The sequence below is a fragment of the Notamacropus eugenii genome, chromosome 1, assembly GCF_028372415.1.
Source record: "Notamacropus eugenii isolate mMacEug1 chromosome 1, mMacEug1.pri_v2, whole genome shotgun sequence".
Lineage (NCBI taxonomy): Eukaryota > Metazoa > Chordata > Mammalia > Diprotodontia > Macropodidae > Notamacropus > Notamacropus eugenii.
Window position 1 is genome coordinate 526,022,121 of NC_092872.1, and position 14,912 is coordinate 526,037,032.

The window sequence follows — 14,912 nt, forward strand, 5'->3', positions numbered from 1 at the left end:
AAGGAAGGAAAGAAAGGAGAGAAGAAGGAAAAAAGGAAAGAAAGAAAGGAGAGAGGAAGGTAGGAAGGTGGGTAGGAAGGATGGACATGGAACCTACAAATCCTTAGTCACCACTCCTACCCAACAAACTTAAATCATCAGTTCCCAAGGGCCTGGAACCAACCCACAGGCCTTAGTCTCAAGGAAGAGGTAGCACATGGAGATAGGGAAGAGTTACCTAGGGTTTGGAGGGAGGAAAACAAGAACTGTGTATTTAATTGTCCTGGGGGCTCAGCAGCAAGTGACAGACCTGGGAGTAGCATCTTCCAGTTACGTCACCAGTAGCATCTCACTTTGAAGATGCCCTCAGTCTTGAGGAGAGGCTTCCTCTTAGCTACTACCTGAAACCTTCCTCACCTTGAAATCAGGAGAATATGAAGGTGCTGTTCCTCATACTACAAAAGCAACCCTCAGATACTACCCAGTTTCCTTTCTTCTTTGCTTGTTATCTACTGGACAATATCAACAAAATACTGGTCCCAGGAGGGCCATTCAGCCCAGCTTCTTTTCACTGCCCATTATAACTCGGTTGTCCAATGGCACTCTGCTATAATCCTACAATCAGAGGTTACAGAGCTGGAGGAGACCTCGGAGGTCCATCCAGCCTTCCTTCCTGTTGCAATGGTTTAAATACCAGCTATGTAGAAGAGCTCCCACTCCATCCAGAACATCTCTCCCCCAGGACTGTACTGGAAGCATCAGAACAAGGTTAAAACTATCAGGTCCTTTCATTCCAGTTTCAGACCATTCTATCCCATCCTATTTAGAGAAAAGACTCTGTAGTTGGGGTTCTAAGTAGAAGAAACCTCCTTCCAGACTCCCCTGACCCAGATTCCATCCTTCCATCCCAAATGCACTTACAGTTCTACTAAAATGTAACACTAGTATCTCCATTTCCATTAGTTTGAATTGTTTTCTTTGCACTGTTACTCCTCTAAATTTCCCAAGGATCAAACCTACATTTTCATAGGATTATAACAATGGGACCCTAAAGATAATCGGGTCTTAAGGATAATACATTTAGAGAGATAGAAAGGACCTTGAAGGTCATTTAGTCAACATCTTCATCTTATAGATTAGGAAACTGAGGCCCAGAGAAAGTAAGTGATCTGTCCTGGGTCACACAGCTATTAAATGTCAGAGTTGAGACCATAACAAAGTACTGAATATCCTAGTCCAGTCTTCCTTCCAAATTTCTTTGAATATCCCCACAATCATTCATTCCCATGCTCATGCATTCAGTATTTATTAAGCTTGCATAACAGTCACCAGGGCAGCCCAGGAAAAGCTAAAGGAAATATGCTGCAGTCTCCACACAAGTTTAAAATCTAATTGGAGAGATGAAAAATGCATACATAAAACAGCTAAGGATCCATGCCAGACAATATAGGGTTTCATGCCAACATTATTGGCATAGGCAATGAGTGCTCCAGGAATTCTGAAAAGGGAAGGACCCGAGTGGGCTAAGGTCATGGGCACAGGCTTTGTTAAAGGGCAGACCTTGAGATGACCTTGGAGAATGGGCAGATCTGGCTTGGGGAAGAGGAAGAAGAAGGGCAGTCCAGGCTGGGGAGATGCCATGATCAAAGACACAGGGGAGGAAGGAGTAAGCCAGTCTGGCTAAGGCAGAGGCTTTTTGCACTGGGGAATAGTAAGAGCTAAAGTTGAGAGGCTGAGTGAGTTTGGACCATGGAAGTCTTGAATCCTAGGCTGAGAGGTTTGGAATCAAGGGAAAAATAAGCTTCTTCAGGGCAGGAACTATCTCATTTTTGTGTTCGTATCTCCAGCACCTAGCGCAGTGGTTCAAACTTAAGAAATGTTTGCTGATTGATTGATCACACTCTACCTTAAAGACAAAGGGAGCCATTGAAGTTTTTTGGACAGAGCAGTAATGGGATCTAAATGGTGTTTTCAGATTGTTCTGGAAGCTTACACAGGACAGCTGGGATTGGGAAGATGGGAAGAGACTAGCTTTAGGGAGGCTGTTGCAGTGACCCACATCAAACACCTGGATCAAGGGACTGATATGTGAGAATGGAAAGGAAATCCCTCTTCCATTAAAGACTGCCTTCTTAGCTACACTTTATAGTCTTAAAGAACTGAATATAAAACAGAGAGTTTTAGTGACCTGTCCAGGGTCATATACTATGCGTCAGAGACAGCACTTATGCCCAAGTCCCTCTGGCTTCAAGGTCAGCTTTCCATCTATTCATCACACCACAATGCCTCTCCCAGGAGGATGTTATGAAGGAAAAGTCAACAGGATATTATGAAGGAAAAGTCAACAGACCATGAAGATTGATTGGATAAATATAGGGACTAACAGTGAGAGATGAGTCTCCAATGTAAGTGATTAGAGAATGATCCTGGCACCACTGAGCAGGGAGTATGGAAGTTGTCTCTTATACTGTTCTGCACACACCATGGCCTCAAGTAAAGGTAGTCACCTTTCTAAGGCACACATCTGACCTCTTCACTACCCTCCTCAATAACATCCAGTTCCTCTCTGTCTAGGACCAAATTCTAATTCTTCTGTTTGGCATTTAAAGTCCTTCACAATTTGGCCCCAAGATACCTTTCCAGTCTAATTAGATATAACTTCCCTTTTGTACTCTATGATCCAGACAAATGTGTATTTAATGATCACCATAGATGACATTCCTTTTTCCATCTCTGAGTCTTTGCACAATCAGGCTGTTCCTCAAACCTGGAATATACTCCCTCCTTACCTCTGCCCCTTAGAATCTCTAATTTTCTTGAAGTTCCGTTCAAGTGAGATCTTTTATATGAGACTTTTCTTGATCTCCACTCCTTCTCCTCAATTACTACCTTGCATTTATTTTAGAATATATATTATATCTACTTATATATGTACTTCTTGTCTCCTCTATAGAAGGGAAGGTCCTTGAGGGCAGAAATTATTTCATTTCAGCCTTTGTATTCTGAGTACGTTGCCCAGTGCCTAGCACACATGGGCACTTAATAAATGCTTATTGATTGACTGGTCAAACAACCAATATCCTTTTTCTCTTCATTTCCTATAGGTCCTGAGTCTGTCCTTTCTTGTTTACATAAACCAGATATTTATGATAGGTTCGCACTCCTCCCAGAATTAGCCACCAGATGATACACATTCTGATGTTTTAATTCTTCCTGGTAAATTAATTCCTGTGGCTTTGACTGCAAATGAGAGGAGTAGAAGGCCTCTGTGTGGCTGGATTGGAGGTGGGACAGTACCCATACCTATCTTAGAGTCATAGGTTTAGGGTCTAAAGGGACTTTAGAAGACATTTAGTTTAAACCCTTCATTTTATAGATGAGGAAACAGAAGCCGAGAAAGACTGTGGAATACCCAAGGTCACACAAATCTTTAGCATCAGAGTTGGGATCTGAACCCAGGTCCTGTGACTGCTGAATCAGTGCTCTTGCCACTGTACCTATCAACTATGGCACTCTCTACACTGCTTCCTCTACAATACTTTGTACCCTAACAGGTTGGATTTAGTCTGAAGTAGCCAAGATTGCCTAAAGGATATGAGCCTTGCCTGCTGATCTGCCCTCCACTTAGGGTTTCAGAAGGTCCAGTCTCTAGGAATGTTTCCCCCTTTTTTCCTAAATTCCATAGATACTTCTCCAAGACGCTGGTGACCTGACATTAACTTCTTTTCTATTTCTCCTGTCCCCTGCTAGATAATGCCACACCAATCAGGCCCCATTTATTCCTAAAATACATTCACACACTCAACATTTACAGTATAAGATCACAGAATGTTCACTAGCTGAAAGAGTCATAAAAGATCAATGTGTACAAAGCTTCTTAATTCTGTTATGGCCCCTTGTGTTTGGCAGGCTGGGGAAGCCTACATACTCCTTCTTTCAAGAATGTTTTTAAATACATAAAATACACAGGATTATGAAGGAAACCAGTTATATTGAAATACAGTTATCAAAAAAAATTTTTTTAAGTTCCTACACCTCACTGTAAGAACCTCTGATGCAGTTCAAAACTAAATTAGAATTGACACTAAGAACTAATGCCCAAAGATATGAGGTGATTTCCCAGAATCACACAGAGGAGGAATTTTATTCCAAGTAAGATGCCCTAACCACCATGGCATACTCCCTCAAAAAAGAGGCCTCCCTAGTCCCTAATATAATGTCTAGCACAGAGTAGTGACTTAATTGCAGTCTGTAGAGTTGAATTACTTTGATAACTCAAATCCACACTCCACTTTCCATATATTTTTTTCTTCCATCTCTATAATACTAACCCTGTTCTCTCCCAGACTCTGACAAGGGGCCCTCCCCAAATCTTGAAAAGAGGTTAAAATTGCTCTATAACCCCACACTTCTTGCTTCACTATTAGTAAGTGAGTTTAATTCAAGAGAAGCAGCTAGAGTGAGAAGGCTCATCTAGCACCTTTTCTCAGCTGGAGTGCTAGAACGAACAATCTTTTTAGTTCCTAGTCCTTATATTAAGAGAAAGCTTTACTCAGATTCTAAGCAAGTTGTACACTGGGGAACAGCAAGGGTGTGGGAGGTGCCACTCAATTCCTTGAGGCTCTGGTGATCACAGTCTAATATTCAAATCAGATTTAAGTGGTTATTAGAGAAGATACAGCAGCAGCAGTACCACTGAAATGCACTTGCTAAGTAAGCAGAACATGCCAGTAGTTGTGTAGAATCAGGCTGAAGTACCTTTTAAAGACATTAGTTTAATAGATCTCTGTCTCTCTTTCTGTTTCTCTCTTAAACATTGCCTCCATTTCCAAATATATCCCTCCCCCTTCCACTACGCTAGCCTACCATCCTTGGTGACAAAAATTAAAATTAAAATTAAAATTAAAAAAGAAACAACTGAATCTGATATTCATTTTATGTCAATATGTCTCCAATCCCATGAGCCCCACTTTTTTAAAGAAAGGAGGGAGGTATATTTTCTCATTTCTTTTTTGGAGTCAAGCTGGGCCATTTCCCTTTCAGACTGTCTATTTTCAGGGTGGTTTTTCCCCCTATCTTTCCGTTTACATGGTTGTAATCATTATATTTTCCTGGTTCTGCTATCTTTATTTTGGATCACAGTTTAAATAAGTCTTCCCATGCTTTGCTAAAGTTTTTCTATTCATTGTTTCTTATGGTGCAGTAAAATTCTATCCCATTCATGTATTACATCTTGTTAAGCCTTTTCCCAGTCAGTGAATATCTGTTTTGTTATCAGTTCTTTGCTACCACCAAAAAATGGTACTATGCATTTAGTGATACATATGGGGTGGGTCTTTTTTTTTTTTTAAAACCTTCTAGTTATATACAGTCAGCTATGGGATCCGGGTAAAGTCTTAAGAAGGATGAGGCTTAACTCCCTCCAGCAGATGGATCCTGCCTTAACTGTAGTTCACTGCAACCACTGACTACAGCCAACCCATTGGTAATTGATGGGGGAAGGGCTCCAGTCAAGAGGATCAATGTCTTGAGGATGTAGCCTGGCAATATGCTGCCAATCTCTCTTAAAAGAGTCTCTAAATCCCTCAAATCCAAGATCCCAGGTCCTTTGCATGGCTAAGAGATGGTAAACTGCTGCCTATTAGGGATAAACATACTATATAGGAGATACACCTAAGCTCCTTGAGAAATTCTTCCTCTCCCCCTAGAGTTAAAGCCATTAGTTCTGATGTAATTCTTATCTTGAGATTTCATCTGTATTTTGTAAATCTCTGTTACATCGAAAGATGGGTGGAAAGGCAATATACATAGTGGCACATAGTAAGTGCTATATAAATATTAGGTAGTAGTAGTAGTAGCAGTAGCAGCAGCAGCAGCAGCAGCAGCAGCAGCAGCAGCAGCAGCAGCAGCAGTAGCAGTAGCAGTAGCAGTAGTAGTAGAACACTAGACCTGGAATCAAGGAATGTGGCCCAATGGAAAGAGCATCATCTAAATTAAAATCTCAACTCTGCCACTTTCTAGCAAACCCCCTTAACCACTTGGGCCTTGGTTTCCTCATCTATAAAATGATATTGATCGAGATGACCTCAAGGGTCTATTCCAGTTCTAAGTCTATGATCCCATTAAACCTGCCTTTGAATTTCAGCTTTGACATTGACTAGCAGTGTGCACTGAGCAAGTCACTTCCCTTTCTGAGTTCCAGTTTCTTCATGTGTAAAAGGTGTGTGTGTGTGTGTGTGTGTGTGTGTGTGTGTGCGTGTGCGTGTATGTATGTGTGTATGTGTTTGTGTGTGTGTACATGTGTGTGTGACAATATTGGCATTACCTCCTCCCCAGGCTGCTATGGGGAAAGAGTGCTTTGTCAATCTTAAAATGCTAAATAATCCTAATAAACGTGAAATGGTATTCATCATGGTCCTACTTGAGTGCAGGGATCAGTAGGGTTCTCAGTACCTCAGGATTTGCCTTCACAATAAATAGTGTTGCCTGGATACGCTGGTGTATCTACACTGGACCTTTGTGCTCTTTGAGGGGAGCAAAGCAATGGAAACAAGGTGGGGGTCTATCCACTGGGCAAGGAAACAAATCATTCTTATTTAATACATGAATGCCATGGAATATAATTGTGCAGTAAGAAATAACAAACATGAAGAATTCAAAGAAATGTGGGAATAAACTATGAACTGATGAAAAAGAAGAAAAAGAATCAAAAGAACCAGATACATAATGACTATGTAAATGGAAAGAAAAAGATCCACCAAAGGTAGCTAAGTTGGGAGCAGCTAGAGAACCAGCAGAGATCCTTTAGAACAGGTAGATGACACATACCATGCCTCCCTTCCCACAGCAGAGACGGGGAACTACCGGGTCAGGATGTGGTCTGCATTGTCACAAGATCGTAGTATCAAGTGTTTTTGCTTAATTGTTTTTCTTTGTTGGGAGGAGCAGGGGTGGGGAGAGGCTGGGGTGGAGGTGGGAGAGTGCATTCCCAGAAATTATGGTGATAGAAAAACAAAAGGTATCAATGAAACTTAAAAAAACTGAAAAACTTCATTTCCTTAGTCCCTGGTTATGCATTTTCTCAGCTTCATAGGCCAAATAATGGCTTCTCTGCTCAGGCCCAGATGAGATATGCTCTCTCCCTCACTCCCCTCTCTTCCCTAGTTCCCTCCAGCAAAGTCAGATGCTAGAGCGTCACTGCTGCTGACACAGGCAGGGATAGTGGGGAATTAACAAAGGCACCTGGGGCTTCTAAGGCCAGAACCCTGCAGACATCTTAGCCTGGCAGGTAATTTATGGAGCTCTTTCTGATGGCTTCTTCTTCTTTATTATTATAATTTTTTATATAGTAAAAGCACATTACCATTATCCTCATATGTGCTAGGCTCGGCTAGCATTAAACAGTTAAGGAAGTCACTTTCCCTTTCCCTTCCTATTTTCATCTATGGGAATGTCATCACACCAGAACCCTCAGCCCTGAGCTTCCTCTGGATCCCAGCCTCTCTTATTGGTAACTCAAAGCTCCATTTGCCTTTCCCTTTTGCATTTCAGCCTAGATGCCAGAAGTCACGCATACCTCCTCTCTCCTAGATTTGAGGTCACTGGATAATTCCCCAACTTTCCACTCTGTGAATGTATCCGCTACACACGCATGCACACAAACATGTATTTATAATGGCTTAGAAACCTGGCCTTCTGTCTTTATATGCAATCCCGGGAAGATTAAAAAAAAAAATTCTAAAATGCATCCGTGATCTCATCCATTTGGATGTCCCCTCCAGTGAAGCAAATCACAAGCTAGCCAAGAGAAAGCAAGGAAGGCCTCTAGCATAAGGGATGGACCCTTTGGAGCAAAGTTATAGAAGGATATGGACAGGAGTCACAAAGCGTGTAGGGACTGTGATCTGGGCAAGTGATCCTCTGAAAATTGGGATGCTTCCTGACTATGTCCCTGGAAAACTGCCACCATTGCTGGGACTTTCCAAACAGCCTCTGTCCTGAAACTAAGGTATGATGCTGTGGATTTGGACTCAAAAGGCTTAGGCTAGTATCCTAGCTTTGCCACAGACAACTTGAGTGGTCCTGGCCAAGTCATTTCTCTCTCAGCCTCCGTTTTTTAAAAATGAGGGTAATGGATGGACCAGATAGCTGATCTATCTAGAAGAAAAGTATTTTCCATCTCTAGATCTATGGTCCATGATCCAAATGTGAAGCACCTGGCCAGACTCCTCTTTATTTCATAGAATGTCAGAGCTGGAAAGAGCCTTAGAATTAATCTGGCTCAGTCCCCTCAAGTAATCAGTCAAGAAGCATTTATTAAAAGAAAGGCAAATAAAGTACCTGCCCTCAAGGAACCTTTACTCTAAGGGAAATTCCCTCATTTTACAAATTTACATTTTAAAGAAACTGAGGCCCGGAAAAGAGATGACACTGTCCAAGGTCTGGACAATGGGAGAGCCAGGATCTGGACCCAGGTATTTTGTCTCCAAGTCAGTCTAACTTCAAGACAATGGCCATACTGCTGCCTCATCTGACCCTGGAAGAAATTGATACCTGTCTTGTTTTAGCTTTACTGATAAGTAGGTCCCTGGAACTCTATCTGGACTATCCAGTACCCCTGAGGTGGCAGGTACCTCATGTTCAATATCTGTTAAAAACAAAAAAGGAGATGAACACAATTCCCACTCAAAGGACAAGTGATACCTTCCAAAGGTTGGAATATTCTCTTCCCGTGGGATCATAGGATTTTATACTTAGAGCTTGAAGGAACCTTTTAATATCACCTACTGCATCCCACTCACTTTCTTTTTATTCCCCCCCCCAGATAATCCAAAATAAAATATAAATTCAACTGAAAGGAAAATAAATGCTAAATTTATAGATTTCCCAATACATCTTCAGTGATCTAGTCTCATCATCGATGGCAGTGGAACCAACCACATTTGCACTACATCTCAGCAACCAAAATGAGAAAATAGAAATGACTTTTAAAAAGATGAAGTCAAGAACCAACCCACTCATTTCAAAATTGAGTAAACAGTAGTTTAGAAAGGATGGTGACTTGTCAACTGTTATACAATGTAAGAATTGTTTCATTCTTTGTATTTTTATCCCTAGTGCCTGGCACACTGTAGGACTTTGAAAATGTTTGTTGATGAAGTAGAAGGACCAGTCGGGTAGGAATCAGAAGTCCTGGGTTCAAAATCTTGGCCCCACCATTTATTAGCCAAATTATCTTGAGCTAGATGACTTGATTTAGCTTTCAAGATCTTTGGTTTCCTCATCTATAAAGTTGGGCTAATACCTACCATGACTTCCTTAAAGAATCCTTATGAAACTCAAAGATAGGAGAGGTGAAAGTGCTTGGTTAACTTCTAAGCACTATCAATCAATCAATCCCTAAGCATTTATTTAAGCACATGCTATGTGCTAAGCTGTAGACACAAATGTGCGAGTGAAACAATTTCTAAGGGAGCTTACATTCTAAGGGAGACAACAAAACATAGATGTATACACAGAACACATAGAAAAAGAATAAATACAAAGTCATTCTATTTAAGGTGGTGCAGGAAGGAGGGCACTAGCAGTTGCGGGGATTAGGAAAAGGCTTCTATAGTAGTTTGAAGAGAAAGAGAGCACAAAAGACTTGGATGAATGAAAGGAGAGCGACTGAAAAGGCCTCCTGGAGGAGATGATACCCAAGGGGTTTTCATGGGGTACTAGAGGTAAGAAGGAGAACATTCCAGGCATGGCAGGGTGGGGGTGGGGTGGGGTGGGGTGGGGTGATGAGCTGTGCAAAATACAAAGGAACATGACCTCTCCTATTTGGTCCTAGGCTTTTTCATTGTATATCTCCAAAGTCTGGAGACCCAGTCTGTCAGCTTTTCTACTTCACTGTCCTGTACCAGCCCTCTCTTCTTGGACCTGTTTTGCTCAGTTTCCCCCCCAGAACACAAATGTCCGGGTGATCTGGGGCAGGGAGCCCCTAAGAGCTCTGTTTTCACCCCCAGATTCCCAGAGCACCTATTTTCACCTTCAGGTTTCCCCTGGCTCAGGGACTGGGCAGAGTCCAAGGACACTCACCAGTGGATGTTTCCGCTTCCGGCCCGGCCTCCCCACCTTCCTCATGGGAGTGCTGGAATCCTGTCGCTCCTCCTTGCCCCTTGGCTCCTCCAGCTCTTCTTCCTCCTGTGGGCATAGATATAAACTGCTCAGCCAAGATGAGATGACTTGGGAAACCTTTCTCCTCCTAACTACCAGCCTCACTTAACACCCACCAGCTGGCCACAAACCACCCCACAAAGGCACTTTTGACTCATCCAGTCACCTAACAGTAGCCTTGGCTCATCATTAGTGATAACAGTGGAGATTATGGAAACAGAGATAGACCTTCTGGGTCAAAAAGCTCCAGGGGTTGCCTAGTCCCTCTGGATAAAATATACATTCCTCTGACATTTAAAGCCTTTCACCACCTGGCTCCAACCCACCTTACTCATCACTTCCCTTCATGTACTCTGCTTTCCAGCAAAGCCGGCTTACCTGCTGTTTCTTCCATGACACTCCATCTCTCATCTCTCATCTCTTTGCCTCCATGTCTAGAATGCCCTCCCTCCAAATTGCCATTCTTAGGATCTCTTGTTTCCTTCGAAGCTCAGCAAATGTGCTGTTTACTAATGTCTTCAGCGGCTATCACTCTCCTCCCATCCCCCAATTGCTCTGAATTTACTTTGTATACATTTTAATGGGTACCTGTTGTTTCTCCCTTTAGAATGTCTATCAGTCAGCAAACACTGATTAAGCACCTACTGTGTGTGTTTGTCCTTCATTGCCAAAGAAGACCATGCCATCAGAAAAATAATGACATGACTTGCACTTGACTTTGTTTTGAGTGAGGGAGAGCTGTGCAGGTCAGCAATCTCACTTCTCCTCCAGAGCCACCTGAATCCAGTGACCAGATGTTCATCAGGATGACTGGAGATGACCCAGGATGAGGCCATTGGGGTTAAATGACTTGCCCAAGGTCACACAGCTAGTGAGTGTCAAGTGTCTGAGGTGAGATTTGAACTCAGGTCCTCCTGACTCCTGCACTGGTGCTCTATCTACTGCACCACCTAGCTGCACCTACTAAGTAAAAGACAGTCCCTGTCCTCAAGAAACTCACAGTCTAATGAAGAAGATGTGGAACAACTATACACAAACAAGCAATATTCAGGAAAAACTTCGGATGATCTATAGCGGGGAAGGTCTAGAATGAAAGGGAATTGGGAAAGACTTCCCATAGAAGATGAGACATTAGCTGGGACTTGAAGGTAGCCAGGAGGCAGAGATAAAGAGTGAGAGTATTCCAGGTTGGGAGATGGGTCTTATGGGAGGAACAAGAAGGGGATAAGTGTCATTGGACAACGGGTATGTGGGGAAAGAGAGTGCAAAGAAACTGGAAAGATGGGGAGGAGGAGAAGGCTCTAAAGGGCTTTGAACACCAAAGAGAGGATTTTATATCTGATCTTGGAGGTGATAGGGAGCTACTGGAGTTTATAGAGTGGGTGGGGAGGAGGAAGGGGATGGCATCATCAGACTTACAGTTTAGGAAAATCACTTGGATAGCTGAGTGGAGGATGGACTAGGGAGAGACTTGTGGCAGGCAGATTGACCAGTAGGTTATTGCAGTAGTCAGGTATGAGGGACTGAATCAGGATGGGGGCAACATCAGAGCAGAGAAAAAATTGGTATATGCAAAGATGCTCTGAAAGTAAAAGTGACAGATCTTGGCAACAGATTGGGTATAGGAGTTAGAGAGAGTGAGGCGCTGAGGATGACTCCTAGAATTCCAGCCTGAGTAACTGGGGTGGTTAGTAGTTGCCCTCAACAATTAGAGGGAAGTTAGGAATTTAAGCTTCTGAAAAGCAGAGACTTTTTATTTTTGTATCTATTCCTAGTACTTACCATAGCGACTATAAGCATACAAAAACAATACTCTGTTATATGGGATGGCTCTGGAAGGGGGGGGTGTAGATACAGGGCAAAGTTAGGCAACTTAAAACAAAATAGATCAATAATATTTATTTTAATTTTTTTTAATTTAAAATTTAAAAATTATTTTAAAAAATAAATGCTTAGTGATTTGAACTGAAAGACCTCAATCTGGAGCCAGAGGTCCCAGGTTCAAAACCCAGATTTGCCCCTTAACTATCCATGAATATCACTTAACATCTCTGGGCCTCAGTTTCCTTAGGAGAAAAGATGAGGAGATTGAACTAGATTCTGTCTGTGAAATACTGCTGGATTTGGCCAGGCAATTTTAGTGAGACTAGTTTTGACTGATTGATGAGAGCAGCACCTACATGAAAAGCAGGTGGGGGCGGGGTGCAGCTAGGAGGCACAATGGTCTTAGAGTCAGGAGGACCTGAGTTCAAATGTGGTTTTGGACACTTACTAGCTGTGTGACCCTGGGCAAGTCACCTAACCCCAATTGCCTCTCCCAAAAAGAAATACATGAGGAGGTTGGAGAAAGGCAAATAAAAAGATGATAAGAAAATGGAGGCTGTTGGTACAGGGCATCTATTCAGAGGTAAGCTGTGGAAGGAGAGTCAAGTGAGTTTTGTTTGTTTTTCAGAACAGGGCAGGATCATCCTAAAAGACAGAGAGAGGCTAAAGTAGCCTGAGAGTAAGAGAGTGAGAAACAGAGCTCTCAGAAAGTGGGAGGCATCAAGGTAAAAGCACTCCCACTTCTGATACTTGCTGGATGAGTGATCCTGGGCAAGTCACTTAACTTCCCAAACCTCAATTTGCTCATTTGTTAAATGGGTTTTTGTGGTATTGTGGCATGATGCATAGAGAGTGAGGTAATCAGGAAGATCTGGATTCCAGTCTCAATTCTGATACACACTGTGTGTGAGACCCTGGATAATTTACTTTCCTTCTCTGTGGCCCACTCTGAAACTCTAAATTGCTGAGCAGGCACCAGTCTGCACCTGCTATCAGAGAGAGTTTCTCCTCACTGAGTGCTTAATACTCTGCAAGTTAAGAAGAAATGTCCATGGGATGTGGACTGGTTGGGAAAATGGTCCTATAAAACCAAGATGAGATTTACTAGGGATACAAATGACACAAAAAGAAAAAAAAACCTGGGGAAGGGTCATAGATCTCACACACACACACACACACACACACACACACACATACACAATTATATAAGTCAAAATACATGCATCCAGCTGCATCAGCACCCCACCCCTGGGTCTGCAGGTCTAACTAACCACTAAGAGAGTGTGCAAACACATGCATAACCTCCAGATACACTCTTCTCCAGTGAGATGTAATTATCTCCAGTTATCCCCACAACCCCCTGCATGCTGACTCCACACCCCATGTTGATGTGTACGAGCTGAATGTGCAGAAAGCCAAATACAAGAGGGACTGGGTTTGGATCAGAGAAATCTGGGTCCCTATCCTGCCTTTATCATTTATTATCCATGGGACCTTGTGCCTCAGACTAAATCTCCTTAGACCTCTGATTTCTCCTTTGTCAAATAAGAGGGTTGGACCAGATGACCTCTGAGGTCCTTTACAACTCTAAATCTAGGAGCTCAGTATAAATGGAAGCTATTCAGTCATTCAGGTAAGAATCCAGGGGGGTTTTGTTTTTGTCTGGTTTTTTAGACATGGATTGATATATGGAGTACCTGTATGGAGATACACACTTATCAGTGATGACAGACTCCGTGCACCAGCACACCTGCATACGAGCCCAGGGAGTAACCCATTTACCGCACTGTGTTCAGAGAACAGGGCAAACACCTGTCTTATAGCTAATCCTGTTACACCAGACTGTCCGTATGCAGCTGTTATGTTCCCAAAGGCATGATTTGGCCTGAGCTGCCTCCAAATCTAGGTACTGATAAGCTGTGTTATAATAACGTTGTACTACACACACACACACACACACACACACACACACACACACACACACACACACACAGAGAATACAGGGTGGCATTTAAGAACAGATAAACACGCGCACAGTACACAGATGCTGGTGATAATCATGGTGAGAGCTGATATTTACATAATGCTTCGAGATTTTCCAAGTGCTTTACAAAAGGTATATTTTTAAACTGCTTTTGAAACCTAGTTCCATCGTCTTGGTTGTGACTGAGGACCCTAGGGACTTCAGATATCACCTTATCTAAGCCTCTGATTTTACAGATTTGGAAACTGAGGCCCAAGGAAGTTAAAGGTCACATAAGTGCTAAATGACGGAACCAGGTTTCAAATGCAGGTTTTCCAGCTCCAGATCCAAGTAAGTCCCTTTCCTCTTTTTGGTACTGGCTTAGATAAATCTCAGCTGAATACAGGCTCCCACGGATCACAGCCACAGTCCAATAACCACACATAGACATACCTCCAACTCAAGAAATATGTGTTTGCACAGAGATATGCAGGCACTCAGAGAATCAGAGACATATACACATCTAGTTCTTCATAGGTAAAGCTAATGTTGCTGACACCCCATCAGCTGAGCTTTTAGGGTTTGTCATAGTGGTAATAGATTGACCTGGTTCAGCCTCAGTCTCCTCAACAGACACTAGAAAATGTAGTTAGGGACTATTGCTCCAGGGCAGAGGTGGGGAACCTGTGCCTTCTAGGTCCTTGGGTGTAGCCTTTTGACTGAGTCCAAGTTTTACAGAACAAATCCTTTTATTAAGGGGATTTGTTCTGTGAAATTTCAGTCAAAAGGCTGCACTTGAGGACCTACAGGGCCACATGTGGCCTCGAGGCTGCAGGTTCTCCACCCCTACTCTAAGCTATTGTCAGAGCACAGCTGAGTGAGCTGGCTCAGAGAAGGGCTGAACCCATGGTCTTGGCCATGTTAGAACTGGTATGGCCTCTCAGTCTCAGGCAGCACGGGTCCAGATAGAGCACTGGTCCTGAAA

General features: G+C 42.7%; 1 protein-coding gene across 6 annotated transcripts in view; it reads right to left on the reverse strand.

Annotated features, from left to right (window-relative positions):
• The window catches only part of DNMT3A (DNA methyltransferase 3 alpha), a 182,075-nt gene that overhangs the window by 125,980 nt on the left and 41,183 nt on the right, over positions 1 to 14,912 (reverse strand). For all 6 annotated transcript variants that reach the window (XM_072633886.1, XM_072633887.1, XM_072633888.1 and 3 more), the window contains one exon: positions 10,063 to 10,167. In XM_072633886.1, coding sequence (XP_072489987.1) covers positions 10,063 to 10,167 — 105 coding nt within the window. The remainder of the gene's footprint in view (positions 1 to 10,062; positions 10,168 to 14,912) is intronic.